Below are 14,118 nucleotides of genomic sequence, written 5' to 3' on the forward strand. Positions count from 1 at the left end.
ATCCAAAAAGAAATGTTGCATATAATGCGTAGCAATGGAGGATATAATGCTAATAGACTACGAATGCTTCTACATTTCTGGTCCCCAGGACCTTTAATCAGGTCTATAATAAAAGGCCATGGAGACTTAATGTGTATAATTCATTCTTTCAAATTCCGGCATTGTTACATGTTGTAGGTGAAGCGTTTTTTGATCTAACAAAGGATACATTATATTTTATTCAATGTCTATGAAGTTCTAGTCTACCATTTAAATTGTTGACTGTGTTGAAGCATGCTGGAATGCAGCCTGAGCCATGTGTTAACAATATGTGAGCTGGTTTTGCTCAAAATTACTTGATACACCAGCTATCCACATGACGCACCAACGTGTTTCGGTAGTAGATTATCACCTTCCTATATGTGCGACTCATACAAAAGGCAGAAAAACACTTTGTTTGTTCAAGTAAACTATGATTGTGACAAAAATATTTTATCAAAAAATTCAGTGAAATCTTAGTATCATTTATAGAATTTGATTCAGTTTTTGTACTTTAATGGAAACTTCAGTAAAGGTTATGCTATGCCCTGTTATGAACATCGTACAGTAGCAAATAGATCAGGCATAGCTTCTTCTTTAAATATTCATGTTCTCCAAATACACCCGCAGATGATGGATAGAGAGCAAGCTTGAACTGATCCTTCATTGAACCTGGGTCAATCCATAAAATTTGTATTAGGAATTGGGGTGAGGGGTGGTTTCTTGGTCAGGGGAAGGATGTTAAATATTTTAAAATATAATATTATTTAGATTATTTAGAATACAATCTTTTGAAGAACCTTAAACACTTATTGCAATGGGACCAGCTGACTATGTTATGTAGAATAGGAATGTTGAATGCTAATGTACCTTTGTTTCCACTGTCAGAGCCGTTTGAATCCTTCAAAAAGTTCAATAATAAGGCCCCTTCCACACTAGCGTTGCATTTCACGTCAGGGTGCAATGCGTGAAAAACTGACGTTTTTGGCTTCGTTTTTGTTCCATTTTTCCTTGGAGTCATTAGCGTTTTTGCGTTTTTCACGCGCGTGTTGTTCGCGTTTTTTTGCGTTTTCGGTGCGTTTTTCACGCGTGTTTTTTTAAGTCAATTGGACTTTTTCAAAGGGACCATGGTTCGGGAATAATATTTTTTATTTAATTGAAAAAGAATGTCTTCAGATAAGTTAGCAGATGTATGCAAACATCTTTTCTTCACTGTTCCGCGCGTATATTATCTCCCGACAAGTTAGCAGATGTGAAGAACAGTGAAGAATAGAATAAAAACAGTGAACACAGTGAACACAGGATCATTTAAGTGAAAAACACAGTAAAGATCACAGTGCAGAATAGATTACAGATGTTCGGCACATCTGCTTACTTGTCGGGAGATACGCGCGGAACGGTGCGAACAAAATAGCATGTGAAGATCAATATATATGTGTGAAGAAGACATTGCAGATGTATGGAAACATCTGCAATGTGTTCTTACACACATATATATTGTTCTTCACATGCTATTTTGTTCGCACCGTTCCGCGCGTATCTCCCGACAAGTAAGCCGAACATCTGTAATCTATTCTTCACTGTGTTCTTTACTGTGTTTTTCACTTAAATGATCCTGTGTTCACTGTGTTCACTGTGTTCACTGTTTTTATTCTATTCTTCACTGTTCTTCACTGTGTTTTTTAAATTAAATGCGCGATCGCGAGCAGGGGAATTATTCATGTCACCTAGCAACCCATACATTTAAAACGCATTGCACTCGCATTGCACTTGCAATGCTTGCGAGTGCAATGCATTTTTGATGCGTCTCCATAGACTTGAATGGGGCGGGAAAAACGCGCGTGAAACGCAAAAGTAGAGCATGCTGCGATTTTGACGCGCGTCAAAACAAACGCAAGCACGCGCGTGCAAAACAACGCAAATGAGGAAAGACCCATTGGAAACAATGGGACAGAGTGCAATGCAAGTTCTGCGCGTCAAAAGCATGCGCAGAACTCGCGCGTGAAAAACGCTAGTGTGGAAGGGGCCTAAGATTGGTCCAGAGAAACAGCTTAAAGTAGATGGGTAGACTTGTTAAAGGTGAACAGGTGTAATGTATTACTACTGATTTTACTAACAACCTCTGTAACATATTAAGAACAAGATTGTGCTGTTCATTTCATATCATGAATTATTTTATAAAATACCATACTTTTCTACCAAGGTAAATTTGAACAATCCCATAGGAAGAAAAATGTAACCTTTCCTTTGCTGACTTTTTCTAACAATCCATGTTCACGTTATTTATTTGATGATGTTCACATTGGAAATACCTTCAGATTGTACTGTTCCTGCTTTGTCTTTCCTGTGCAGAAGTTTCAATGCAATTCATCTCCTCTGGGAGCTTTGTTAAATAGCTGGTATCAATCACATTGCATGGGTATAAATCATTTAAAGGCAAGGCAGGGCTAGTGATGCAGAGATAACCTTGTGTAATAGCAGATAGAGAAGCATAATGCAATCTCCAGCTACCATTTCCAGACCAGATGTGTGAGTGTATGAGCAGAGAAATTGCGAGTCGGATGAGAAAGTTTATTATGATATGAGAATTGGCCATGAAACATATTGTGTGTTTTGATTCCAAGCACATTTGAGGCTCTGCCTTCTTTTCCTCAAATAGTGTTCTGGATGATTACAACTTCAATTTAGCTTCAGTTTACCCAGTCTACTGCTAAAACAACTATTAAGCTTATGTAAGACATATGGAAGAGCTATTGGCTGGTGGTTGTTCATTGCTGGTCTCATGATTGTAGAAATCCCTTTATTGATCATATGGTGCACAGGCTTGTTGTAGTAATAGCAGCATGAGAATCTGTCTCTGACAAAAAATACCACTTCACGCTTATAGGTTTGCTACCTACATTAGCTTTTCAATAAGATTAGTATTAGCATGAAGCAGTACTCACACCTGCATAGTATAATTGTGTGTGGGAATGGAATGTATTATGACAAAAACCTGATTAGAAAAAATATTTCCACAAATAAATCTTTCACATCCAAATATTAGAACTTAATAAAGTGATTGTGGCTGGAAAATCGAAAAAAGTAAAGAGTTGTTTAGGTAAAAAGACAAAACAGGGGCTCATTTACATGTCTTTTTCATTTTACAGTGATTTTCACTGAACAAAACCAAAAATAAAATAGGTCCAACATACAACAGACACCCAATGAACACAATGGGGGTTATTTATCATTAGGCTAGCTCCTTGTGACAGTTCTATGTCTATATTTGGAGCTCTGTTGCTCATTAGATTAATAAAAGTGGCTTTGGCCCTTTAATAAATGATCTTATGGTCTACTATCTGTCTGGGATTATTTTCTCAAAAAGTCTCATAAAAGCGTAAAATGCATAAAAAGTTCGAGTAACTGTGAGACTTTTTATAGGGCTTTTTGCAAAAGTCCCAAGTCATGAATCTGGCTTTGCACAGTGTTGCATGGAGTTGCACTAGCAGTGGTTCTATGTTTAAAGAAAAGGGTGGAATGGCCCTGTGAGACTTTTTAGTAGTGAAAAGCCTCAAAAAAACAATAATGCAACTTTTTTAGACCCTTTTTTCACCAAAAAGCCCAGGAAAATCAATGATACATAACCCCCACTGTGTAAATCTACATCTAGGAAATTTAGTAACTTTGACTCATAGTAACAAATCAGTACAGGATGTAATTGATATAATTGTATCAACAGTAGCTTACAGTATTGTTTAAACAGTAAATGAAAGGGAAGATTTAGGACCAGTTCATAGCAATGATTGGAAAAAAATGAAAGGTTTTTCAAGCTCCTAGGGTTAAGTGATAGATTAATGATGCAGCATGTTTAAGGTTACCAAAGAAACTATAGTCCTCTAGGATATTTTGTAAGTAGTAAAGGTTTTTATATATTGTATTATTCTATATATATTTTGATTTTGCTTACCTATTTTTGATGAGAATCTTTTTTAAATTGTATGTGAACAATAGATTTATGAAAAAAATACATAATACAAAGTTCATGTATTTGGGATAAGGTCAGAATAACCAAAAAGATTTTTAAGATCTGCTTTCACAACTTATGCCATAAACCAAAACTATCTCAAATAGATCAATAGACATGATACTAGATTCCTATTATAATTTTTTTGTTAACTGTGTGAAAAATGATACTGATGTGTTTACAAGTGCATGTGCCCATGTTCTGACCAATTTTCACAATAATTTCTTGAAGCACAAAGTAATGCTCTATGTGGTATATTTATCACAGCTTCTATTCCAAAAAACTGCCCTGAAACCATCATAATTGTAGCGAACCACCAGAAATTATGATTATTTTCCCCTTCATGCCATCTCCACTGCAAGCAGATACACTGTGGCATATGATTAATCTTATTTTACGTGTCTATATCCACCTACCCAATTGTTGAGGGTGGGCATGTGTAGGTTTACATGATTTATGTCAGGATTTCTGAGTAAAAAGAACTAGTAGGATTAGGAAAAGTAGGAGTACTATAGGAGAACAAGATTGGCAGTGGTCAGCTGCAGGGACAGCTGTAAAATAAGAATTCTTACATGAGTGGCAAAATCCTGCTGCAGCTTATGACTGACCTTAACAGCATCCTGCTGAAGCCACTGATCATGTGTTGTAAGTTGTAAGTGTGAACATCCCTGCTGCAATCTTTACCAGCATAAATCGGCAGCAACAGGAGCAACACTACTTCATGAGAACTGAGTTTAATTTTTTATAACAACCTCTCCTGCTGCTGGTCACATCTTTTTTGATTTAACTACCTCTTTTATGCCTTTAGAATTCAGGGTGGTGGGTTAAGAAAAGGCCTCTCTGTTGAAACCACAGTTCTTTGAGTAAAAAATTGCTTAGCAGGGAAAAATTTAGCTTTAAAGTAGTTTAAAGAATTACATGCAGTGGGTATTGACAATCTAATGAAATTCTAAACTGTGCTGTTCTTGTTTGCTTTAAAAGTAGAAAGAATTAGTGATAAGAATGATGATGCTCGGCGCTCGGTGAGAGGTTCTTTGTGACTTCCAGCAGTGCCTGGGTTCTTAGCAATGAGAGGTATCATTAGCAGGAGCACAGGAGTTATTTAGGTAACATGGAGATTCAACCAAGGCACATTCTGTGAGGAACATGATTTGGTTGATTATATACTAGATAGATCATGTACTGAAAAAATTATATTTGCTACTTACTGATTAAAACTTGCAGAACACCCAGGCAGTTTGTGAAAGCCAAGTGACAAAGAAACCCTAAGCTTATAATTTTTCACAATGTTGTGTTATATAAGATAAGAAGCTGTATTTGTACATTATAAAGAATCTGACTTAAAAAAAAAATTCAGTATGTAGTGATGTAGTGAATGTGCAGTGCAGGCTTTTTCAGTTGGCACACACCATATCATAAATTAGGGTACATTATGAACTTCACCATTAAAATAAACCACTCATAGATTTGTGATGACTCTAGCAGGATTAGAGTTACTGTACATGGTGAAGTTGCAAAGGTCATTTAAAAAAAATCTGTTTTTGTCTACTAGTTGCATTTTCTTATTGGCTATGTTTTAGTATAAACATTAATTTTAAAGATAGCTTTACACATTCTATACTTGTTGGCCAAATAGTTGCTCAGCTAACAGCTGCTCCTCACAACTACCAAATCTGGCAGAGGTTTTTCTTCCTGGAGAGATTGTACATCTCCTTCCTTAACATAACAAATCCTGAGCAAATATTTGCTGTGTCAAATGTATATAAGATAGACACAACAAGATCATAACAATTCAAACAAACATTGTGAGTTTGGACAACCTTAGAATTGTGTATGTGACCACCTGATTGACCTAATAGAACATAGTAAGTAAATGTTAACTCGATCACAATTTTATAGCTATGAGCAAGTGATTTGGGCACAAATATGTGCTTGGTTCTTATACAGACCCAGTGAAGACCGTTGTTCTAAATTGTACTATAGGTGCAGGGCATACCAAATGGTGAACATTTGGCAAACTATGAAAATACACTGCACTTTGTTTGACTTTGAATATATATTTCCTAGATCTAAGCACTGTAACTGTAGTAATCTATATATATATATATATATATATATATATATATATATATGTTATCCATTGCAATCTTTCTACTAAAATACATTTCGCTGATGAAGTTGGCATGTTACAGAACCCCTCTGGCTTCACAGTGAATCTTACTCACACCCCTCCCTTCAATTCCTGTAATCCTGCAGCAGTTAGAAGAGAAGCAGGGGGAAGTGCTCCTCAAGAATGCAACAGCCTGTAAAATTGCAGCACGGAGGGGCTCTGATAACACGCCCACAGCCCTTCTTGCTCATTAGCATCATTTTAAAAGTTGATTTAAAAAGTATAACAAATATGAATAGATTACCATGGTTACAGTTTCTAGGTCAATGAGTAAGAGCCCCTGGTTTATCATACTTAATTTGGAGTCCAAATGGGGTAATTTTCATGGGTTTTATTGTTCTTGTATCTCAGTGACCTTGCAAATGCACCATAGCACTCAAAGCACTCTTTCCCTTTTGCGCCTAATTGGGTTCTCAAAGAAAATATATGCCCACAGTTGTACCTAAGGCTATCCAATCAATGCCATATTTATGCATAAACATAAACACAAGAAGAGTGAAGAAATCAGTAAATACCATTTTGAGGATGAGTATATTTGATGGTGAGCTTTCAAGAATACTAGCTCTCTTTGTCAGACATGATGTTATGAATGAAACAGAAAATTCACAGCATTCTATACACACTAGGCAGACCTAGAGGCCACAATCTGATAAGAGCCAGAGCTCTCTTGTCATGCCTCAGATGTTTTTAGTCTGTTTAATGCCATCTTGTCGTAAATAAGATGTCCCTGTATTTATCAATCTGTTGTGTTAAAGTTTTTTTTTGTTTTTTTTTTATATCCTTTGATGATCACTGCCTAATGTGTATAAAATGCTCTGAAAAGTATACTCAGTTATCCTAAAAAAGGCATTGCCTGATTTATTTACTCTTCTTCTGCTCTCCATGGCTAACACAGTATAATTCTACACAACAGGCAGAGAAGGAAAGTAACACTATTTTGCATTTAAATCACAGATCTATATTTATATATTTCCCTATTTTTTATTTTTTTCAAAATAATTGCTCAACACACAATGGAAAGTAAAAATTTCTATTTTTTTTCTAGAAATACATAAATTCAATGTATTACATAATTCAATTTTTTGGCGACAGAGATGTATACAGCATGTATAACCCTTGTAAGAGTGCAATCTTTTCTTTTTTAGTTTTTAAACTATTTTAATTATAATTTGCATAACATTCTGTCATGAAATAAAGATGTGCCTACAGAGATAGGACTCATATAATCCAAAGCATACAGTTATGGTAATATGGCACAGAAGGATAGTTATGGAAGAAAGATTGCAATATTTAGTTTTCAGCAAAATTTACCAATAATTTGAAGTACAAAGTGTAACGGAAATAAACCCTTAAAATCACATGGATAATTTAAAATGTTCTAAAATAATTACCGCAAAAGGGACTTGTATCAGAGTTAAAAAATAAAAATGGTTCCTAAAGGTGCAAATGAGCTTTGTCCTTAAGCTATTAATCTATAGATTTGCTGTGTGCGGTAGAATTGTAACCATTCTTATTCAACTTCATCGTTAATAATTGTCATCTAAATTTTAAAATTGTGTTTGAGGTAAAACTTTGAATAAAGTTTTTGAAGTTATTTATGGAATGAGATGTGCTCTCTTTGTAAGTCTCTTAATTTGATGCATTTCTTACCATCTGCTTTTTAAAGGAATTTTCACACCTCAACCTGCAAAACAACAGATCCCAGGCTTTATTAAATAAAACTATCAATCAGAGTTATTTATAACAAGTAGTGTATGTTCTGGTTGAAAGCATTAAAAAATATCATGTATTTTTTTAATTAAAGATATAATACCTTCTTTCTCAATCTTTAAGAAGTAATGTAGTTTTCAATAAACCCAAATATAAAAAGAACAACACTGTTTCTATGATGAGAAAAATAAAGTTTTAAAATATGTTACCACTCCTGAACTGTTTCTGTGAAAATATGAGCTCCTTTTTCATATTGCAGACAGTAATGTAAAGGCAGATAACCACCAATGAGCAAAAGCACTGCATTCAAAGAGGACGTGAATTAATTGACCTTTTCCATAGGCTACACTCAGTCTATCTTACTCATATCTTTACCTCACAGGTACCTGGTCTTTTGTGAAATGAAACATAATTTATAGATTTTATTGACTGTGAAAGATGAAGTGTATTATTAATGATAAAGAATTCAGATCCATTGTCAGGATACTTAGTCATTCTGTTCTGTCCAGTTTATGATATATTTGGGCATAGAAATAAAATAATTGTTCTTATGTTTTAAGAAATAAAGCATTCTCAACAATTTCTACTCAAATGCATGACTCTATCTTTAATCAATGCTGTATTTCTGCTGCTGAACACTGAGCAATAGTCAGATAAGCACATTTCACATTAGCAATGGTTGAACCCTTCCCTGTTCCTATTCCTTTTTTTATTTTTATAAGCTAAAAAAGAGGAGGATGAAAATGCTCAAAGGGCGACCTCCCTTATTTTTGTGTGTGTTCCCCAAAACAAAAGAGTGGATGCTTACCTGTTATAGAAGCCTGAGAAAGAGGTATTCCTGTAACCTTGAAATGCTTAGCTACAAATTAACATAAATATCATTTTAATAAAGTTTTGAAACCTGCTTAGATGAAGCGGGAAAGAAACATGCATCTTTAATGTAGATTGGCAGCGCGGCGTGGAGAAGCTCCAGCATCTTTTATGCCATTTATGTTTTTTTATTGAAACGTATTCATCATATATAGAAGCAAATACATCCACAGAACATCTAAGTACATGCATTTTAGTCACCACCCAGACAATATGGACCAGAGGAAGGCGGGAGACTAAATCAATTTATTTGTAGAATTCTCATTTTTTGTTTTTTTTTTGCTAGCAACCTCCTTTACAAAGTGAGCAAATTGAATTTTCAAGTTTTGCAGATTTAATTTAGGCATTTCATTTTGGATTCTGAATATTAATGCTGAGAACTGTGAGCGAGTGGTATAAAAGTATGCACGATTACATTTATGGTTTAGATATATTTATTCATTGAATTCAAGATTTTAGTAGGTGTGTAGAATTAATATGCCTTAATAAGCTAACCTCTTCTAGCTCAATGCAATTATTCATCCTAATAGGCTGAAGCAATTGGTAGTCTTTCAACAGTATAACACGACCAGTTGGATAAGGGAAATAACACACAAGAACTGCTGCTGGAGGATTACTCTCCATGGTGCTGAACTTTTCTTCCAAAGCTCTCTCTTCTCTACATCTTGTGAAGGCTGCACTGTATATATACCTACCTGATATATGCTGGAAATGTCTCTTTAGATTTATGCTTTGTACATTATGATGCTTATATGTCAAATTGTGACAATTATTGCATAAATCAAAAACACAAATATAGGAATCCTATTTCACAACCCAGTATTTTCCTACTTTTATCCCGTTTTCTGTTAAGCTAACATTCCATCTGAAACACTGCTGAATTCATCTTGATGTTCAAACATCAAAGGGATATTAGACTACATAGCTCTCAATGGAGCAGGGAAGGGATAAGTTAGCAGTCTTAAATGAGTGGTACAGGACAGACTTGGCTGCTGATATGGAATTCTGGGCTTTTAAAATTTCTTTCTAAGCCCATGTGCTGTATCCAAATCACTCTGTGTGGAAATGGTAATGTTTGGGAGCTATCTTATTCTTTCTGTGTATAGTGTTTGGGATAGGCAATGTATAAGCATTGTATAGGAGGTATTCTCCACCTCCCAGATCTGAGACAACAAAGAAAGGAGATTGAGACTGCAAATTATGTGAGGACTTAGAATGACCAATTTTACACATATTTTGCTATTCATCTATAGAGTTTGTGGAAAGATTAGGTGTGCATTAACTGGGTTATCTGGTTTAGAAAAACTTTATTCATATACCCAAGCAGGAATTTCTGAGTTGATAATACCAAAGAGCTGTCTGTTCTCCTCAGCTGTCATCTAGCTGTGTCTTCATCTTTGTATGGTCACAACTGCTAGACCCCCAGAACTACTCTACATAATTCCCTTATCGATATTACGTGTTATAGAGTAAATACCACTTTGATACATACACTGTATGTATGTATTGTATGTTTGCACCATATTGGTAATTACTAATATTAACAGCTGTTTCTCTAGCCAACAAAGAAAGTTATGTTTCATATTGCAAAATTGCTTAATATCAACCTCAGGTAAAGTTCTTTTTACATGCTTTATATAAATGCACCACATATCTCCTTAGAGAACATTTCATTTTTCCATTTAATCTAGCATACTGGAAATAAGTATAAAATGTTCTGTTTACCTCTGAGCATCAAACCCGAGAATCAGATAGGTCCCGGCCCAGACTATTATGGATTTTATGTAATACAGTACGCTCTGCTTATTAGTCTTTAGCAGCAGACACGGAGCCTATCTTAATAATGGATGAAATTCTGTATCCTTTGAAAGGCTTTTTCTTCTACAGATGCATTGACTGAAACCATCCTGTGCACACAGGGAGCATCCCTCCTGCTTTATTGCTTACTTAGAACTTACATGGTTCTTCTGTCAAGATGAGGCATAGCTAGACGGAAGCTAAGCAAACAATCCATATCTCATTAGTGCAATAAAAGAAGATGTTGTATTTCGCTTTTTGTGTATAATCTCGGAGATAGAGAGAATATGAATTCAGAATAGTAAAGGGGGCATGCTTGGTGAGGTGTCATTTGCAACCAGTGAGGTGCAAAATAGCCTGCAATCTAGGAGGCAATGTTTAGAATATTTTATGGCTAATAATTTCTTTGTTAGATAACACACATTCTACACGGAGCATTGCACTCACCATAATAGAACTACCTGCAAGTGATTTTACTTTTAGATTTGAATTCAGAATTTAATTTTAGCAACTGCTTCAGAAAAGATATATACATATATGAGGTCACATCTCATACTGAGATATTATATAGCAGCAGGTAAAAGGCCAAGTTTTATTTACTTGTAGTACACATTATATTGAGAGCATTTGACCTTAAGTACAAGTTAACATTAATAGTACAAAGGATTTTAAAATACACTTCATTAGATGTTGTCTAATATAATGAGTATTATGCACATGCATATGTATAGCAATGAATTTCACTGTAGCTTGTATGCAACTTCATCCAACACTGATACTAGTAATGTCACAGTAACAACAATGTATATGTGAAAATGGATGGTAACCAGTAGAACAAAACAGCCTGTTTAATAGAGTAAATTGTGAAATTTATAAAGCTTTCAACAGCTAAAGAAAACAGCAAGTGGACAAATTTTGGTCGAAGATGCCTGCCAATGTTCATACACATGCAGACACATCAGAGGACACGTGGTCCAAATATGATTACTTTATGGAGATTAGTAACAGATTAGGCGAAATTATAAAGGAAAAAAACTATAAATTTGGTACTGTCGTGTGCGTATTGACCCAAGGAAAAAAGTTTCTATATTAGTTAGGTTCCATAATAAATGCAGAAAATTTGTAGTACAAAAAAACAATGTCATATTTTTGTTATTTTTTTTAATAAACAATTACTTTTGCTGATTTGCCTCAATGATACCCTTAAAATTCTATGCTGTATTTGAGTTCTAAAAATTTCTTATTCTGAAGGTGTTTACTGATATGAACACTGAACACTGTTAAAATTATTCAGCATCAGTGATGTTCATAGTTTAATTGTTAGTGTTGTGAGTTGTAACAGCGACACCAAGCTGCACTGTAATGGCTCCTGGACAGGCTGAGTTTGGCCAAAGCCAAATTTTGCAGTATGATTTGGCTACTGGGAATGGCACTTTTCATTCCATTCTAGACTCACTTGGGGTGGAGTTGGTATAAGGTAATACTATATTTACTCAAATATAAGCCAAAATTCTCAGCACAAAAATGTAGCTCTTATTGAGTCTATAAAAGAACAAAATCAATGCTCACCATCCTCCTCTTCATTTTTGACGGTGGCCAGTGGCAGGTCCTTCTGTGCTTACTGGCATTATAGTGTGTGGGTGATGCTGGTGCACACACTATGATGTCAGCAAGTGGCTGGCATCATAGTGTGTGCACAGCCATTGCACAAAGACCGCCCCACCTACCAGCAATCAAGAAAATGACCTGCAGGGGGCATAGCAAAGGTGAGTACAGAGTTTATTTGTTTTTTAATGTGCTAGGCATATTGAGGGCAGGGAGTTGACTATATACTGGGGGAATATGCTGGCTTGCAATATATTGGGGGAAGGGGGCTGGCTGTATACTGGGGGGCATGGGCTGGCTGTATGCTGGGCTGCAGGAGGCTGGATATATCCTGGGAAGGGACTGGCTATATACTGGGGGCCAGGGAGATTGCTAGCTATATGCTAGGGACAGGGGGGAAGCTGGCTATATACTGGGGGGCAGGGGGTTGGCTACATGCTGGTGGCTATATACTGCGGGCTGACTGGGTACATACTGTTGGCAAGGGAGCTGGCAGCTATATACTATGGGGCCGGTAGCTATATACTTGGGACGGGGCTGGCAGGCTATATTCTGGGGGCAGGTAGCTTGCTAGCTATATATTGTGGGCAAGGTGCTCGCTAGCTATATACCGGGGGAAGGGTGCTGGCTAGCTATATACTAGGTGGATGATGTAACAATGCATTTCCCACCCTAAGCTTATACTCAAGTCAATAAGTTTTCCCAGTTTTTTTTGTGTTACCTCAGCTTATACTCAGGTAAGCTTATACTCCAGTGTGTGTGGTAGTTGCAATTGACAATTTCAGGAATTTTACTCCAGAAAACTGCTATTCAAGCATTTATATAAGTCCCATTAGGATGCTAAAATGTGATTGTTTTTTGATATTTTATTTAACTGTAACTATTTTGTGCAGATTATGCATTTTACCTGCTATTTGAATTACTACAGATTGGTTTATTGAAATGTAGAGGACACATTTATTACTGTGCTTGTGGCCCTTAAAAATTCAACTTACAGCATTGGTTGGATAGGTTGATATCCAGTTGATGGTAAAATAAAATCTCCAGTGTGATTGAATACATTTTTTCCTCTGCATACACTAACTGTGGTAACAACAAGGTAATAAAGTTATAGTTGTATATTTTATTTTAAATACTATACATATTTGATTATACTGTTAAAATTCTGCAGAAGGTGCACAAAGTTGTTTTAGAACATGTGATGAAAAATATTACACATGAAGTCATCTCTCAATCTGTTTAATTTTAGTTATTCTATTGGATTCCAAAGAATCACAGGCAGAGTTGGGCTGGACTTCACACCCTTCAAATGGAGTAAGTATTAAAATGTACACAGTACAATACAGATAAATGTCAAATTACCGGAATACTCAATTGGTGTACCATCAAAAATGAGCTGGCAGTATGTAATTAATGTAATGAAAGTCATAATAAAATATACTTAAAGTTTAATTTAAATGGTTTCCAAAAAAGAGCACCTTGTAAAGACACAGAAGAGTGAAAAAAGCACTGTAAGACTCATTATTAGACCTATCTGTTTAGACCTGTATGTATGGCGAAGGCCTATAAATATTTGCATTCTCCCATGGCCTACAATACAGGTCCTAGAGTTGCTAACCACTCATTACTAAAACATATTGTTTGATTAGAAATCAATATATATGATTTTATATTTAATTTTGTTTTTGATGCATTGTTATACAAGATTTTCACATATTTTTGCAGAACGACATGTTATTGTAATTATGGTTAAGACCAGTTTAAAAGAAAATAATTTGCCTTATATTAGATAATGAACATACAGACTTCTACCTCCATATGCAAGTCAAGATGTGTAGAGTTAAATTTCCCAGTTACTCTCAGCTCAGTCAATGCTTGTAGCTTCGCTTGTACATGTCACCATTAACCTAGATGAACCTGAGCTGCTCTTGAATCCCTTCCT

At 35.5% G+C, this 14,118-nt stretch overlaps 1 protein-coding gene across 1 annotated transcript in view; it reads left to right on the forward strand.

The window, feature by feature from the left end:
- Window positions 1–14,118, forward strand: part of EPHA10 (EPH receptor A10) — a 461,510-nt gene that overhangs the window by 36,803 nt on the left and 410,589 nt on the right. Inside the window, exon 2 of the mRNA XM_072136754.1 lies at window positions 13,426–13,490. Coding sequence (XP_071992855.1) covers window positions 13,426–13,490 — 65 coding nt within the window. The remainder of the gene's footprint in view (window positions 1–13,425; window positions 13,491–14,118) is intronic.

This window comes from Engystomops pustulosus, chromosome 2 (genome assembly GCF_040894005.1).
Source record: "Engystomops pustulosus chromosome 2, aEngPut4.maternal, whole genome shotgun sequence".
Lineage (NCBI taxonomy): Eukaryota > Metazoa > Chordata > Amphibia > Anura > Leptodactylidae > Engystomops > Engystomops pustulosus.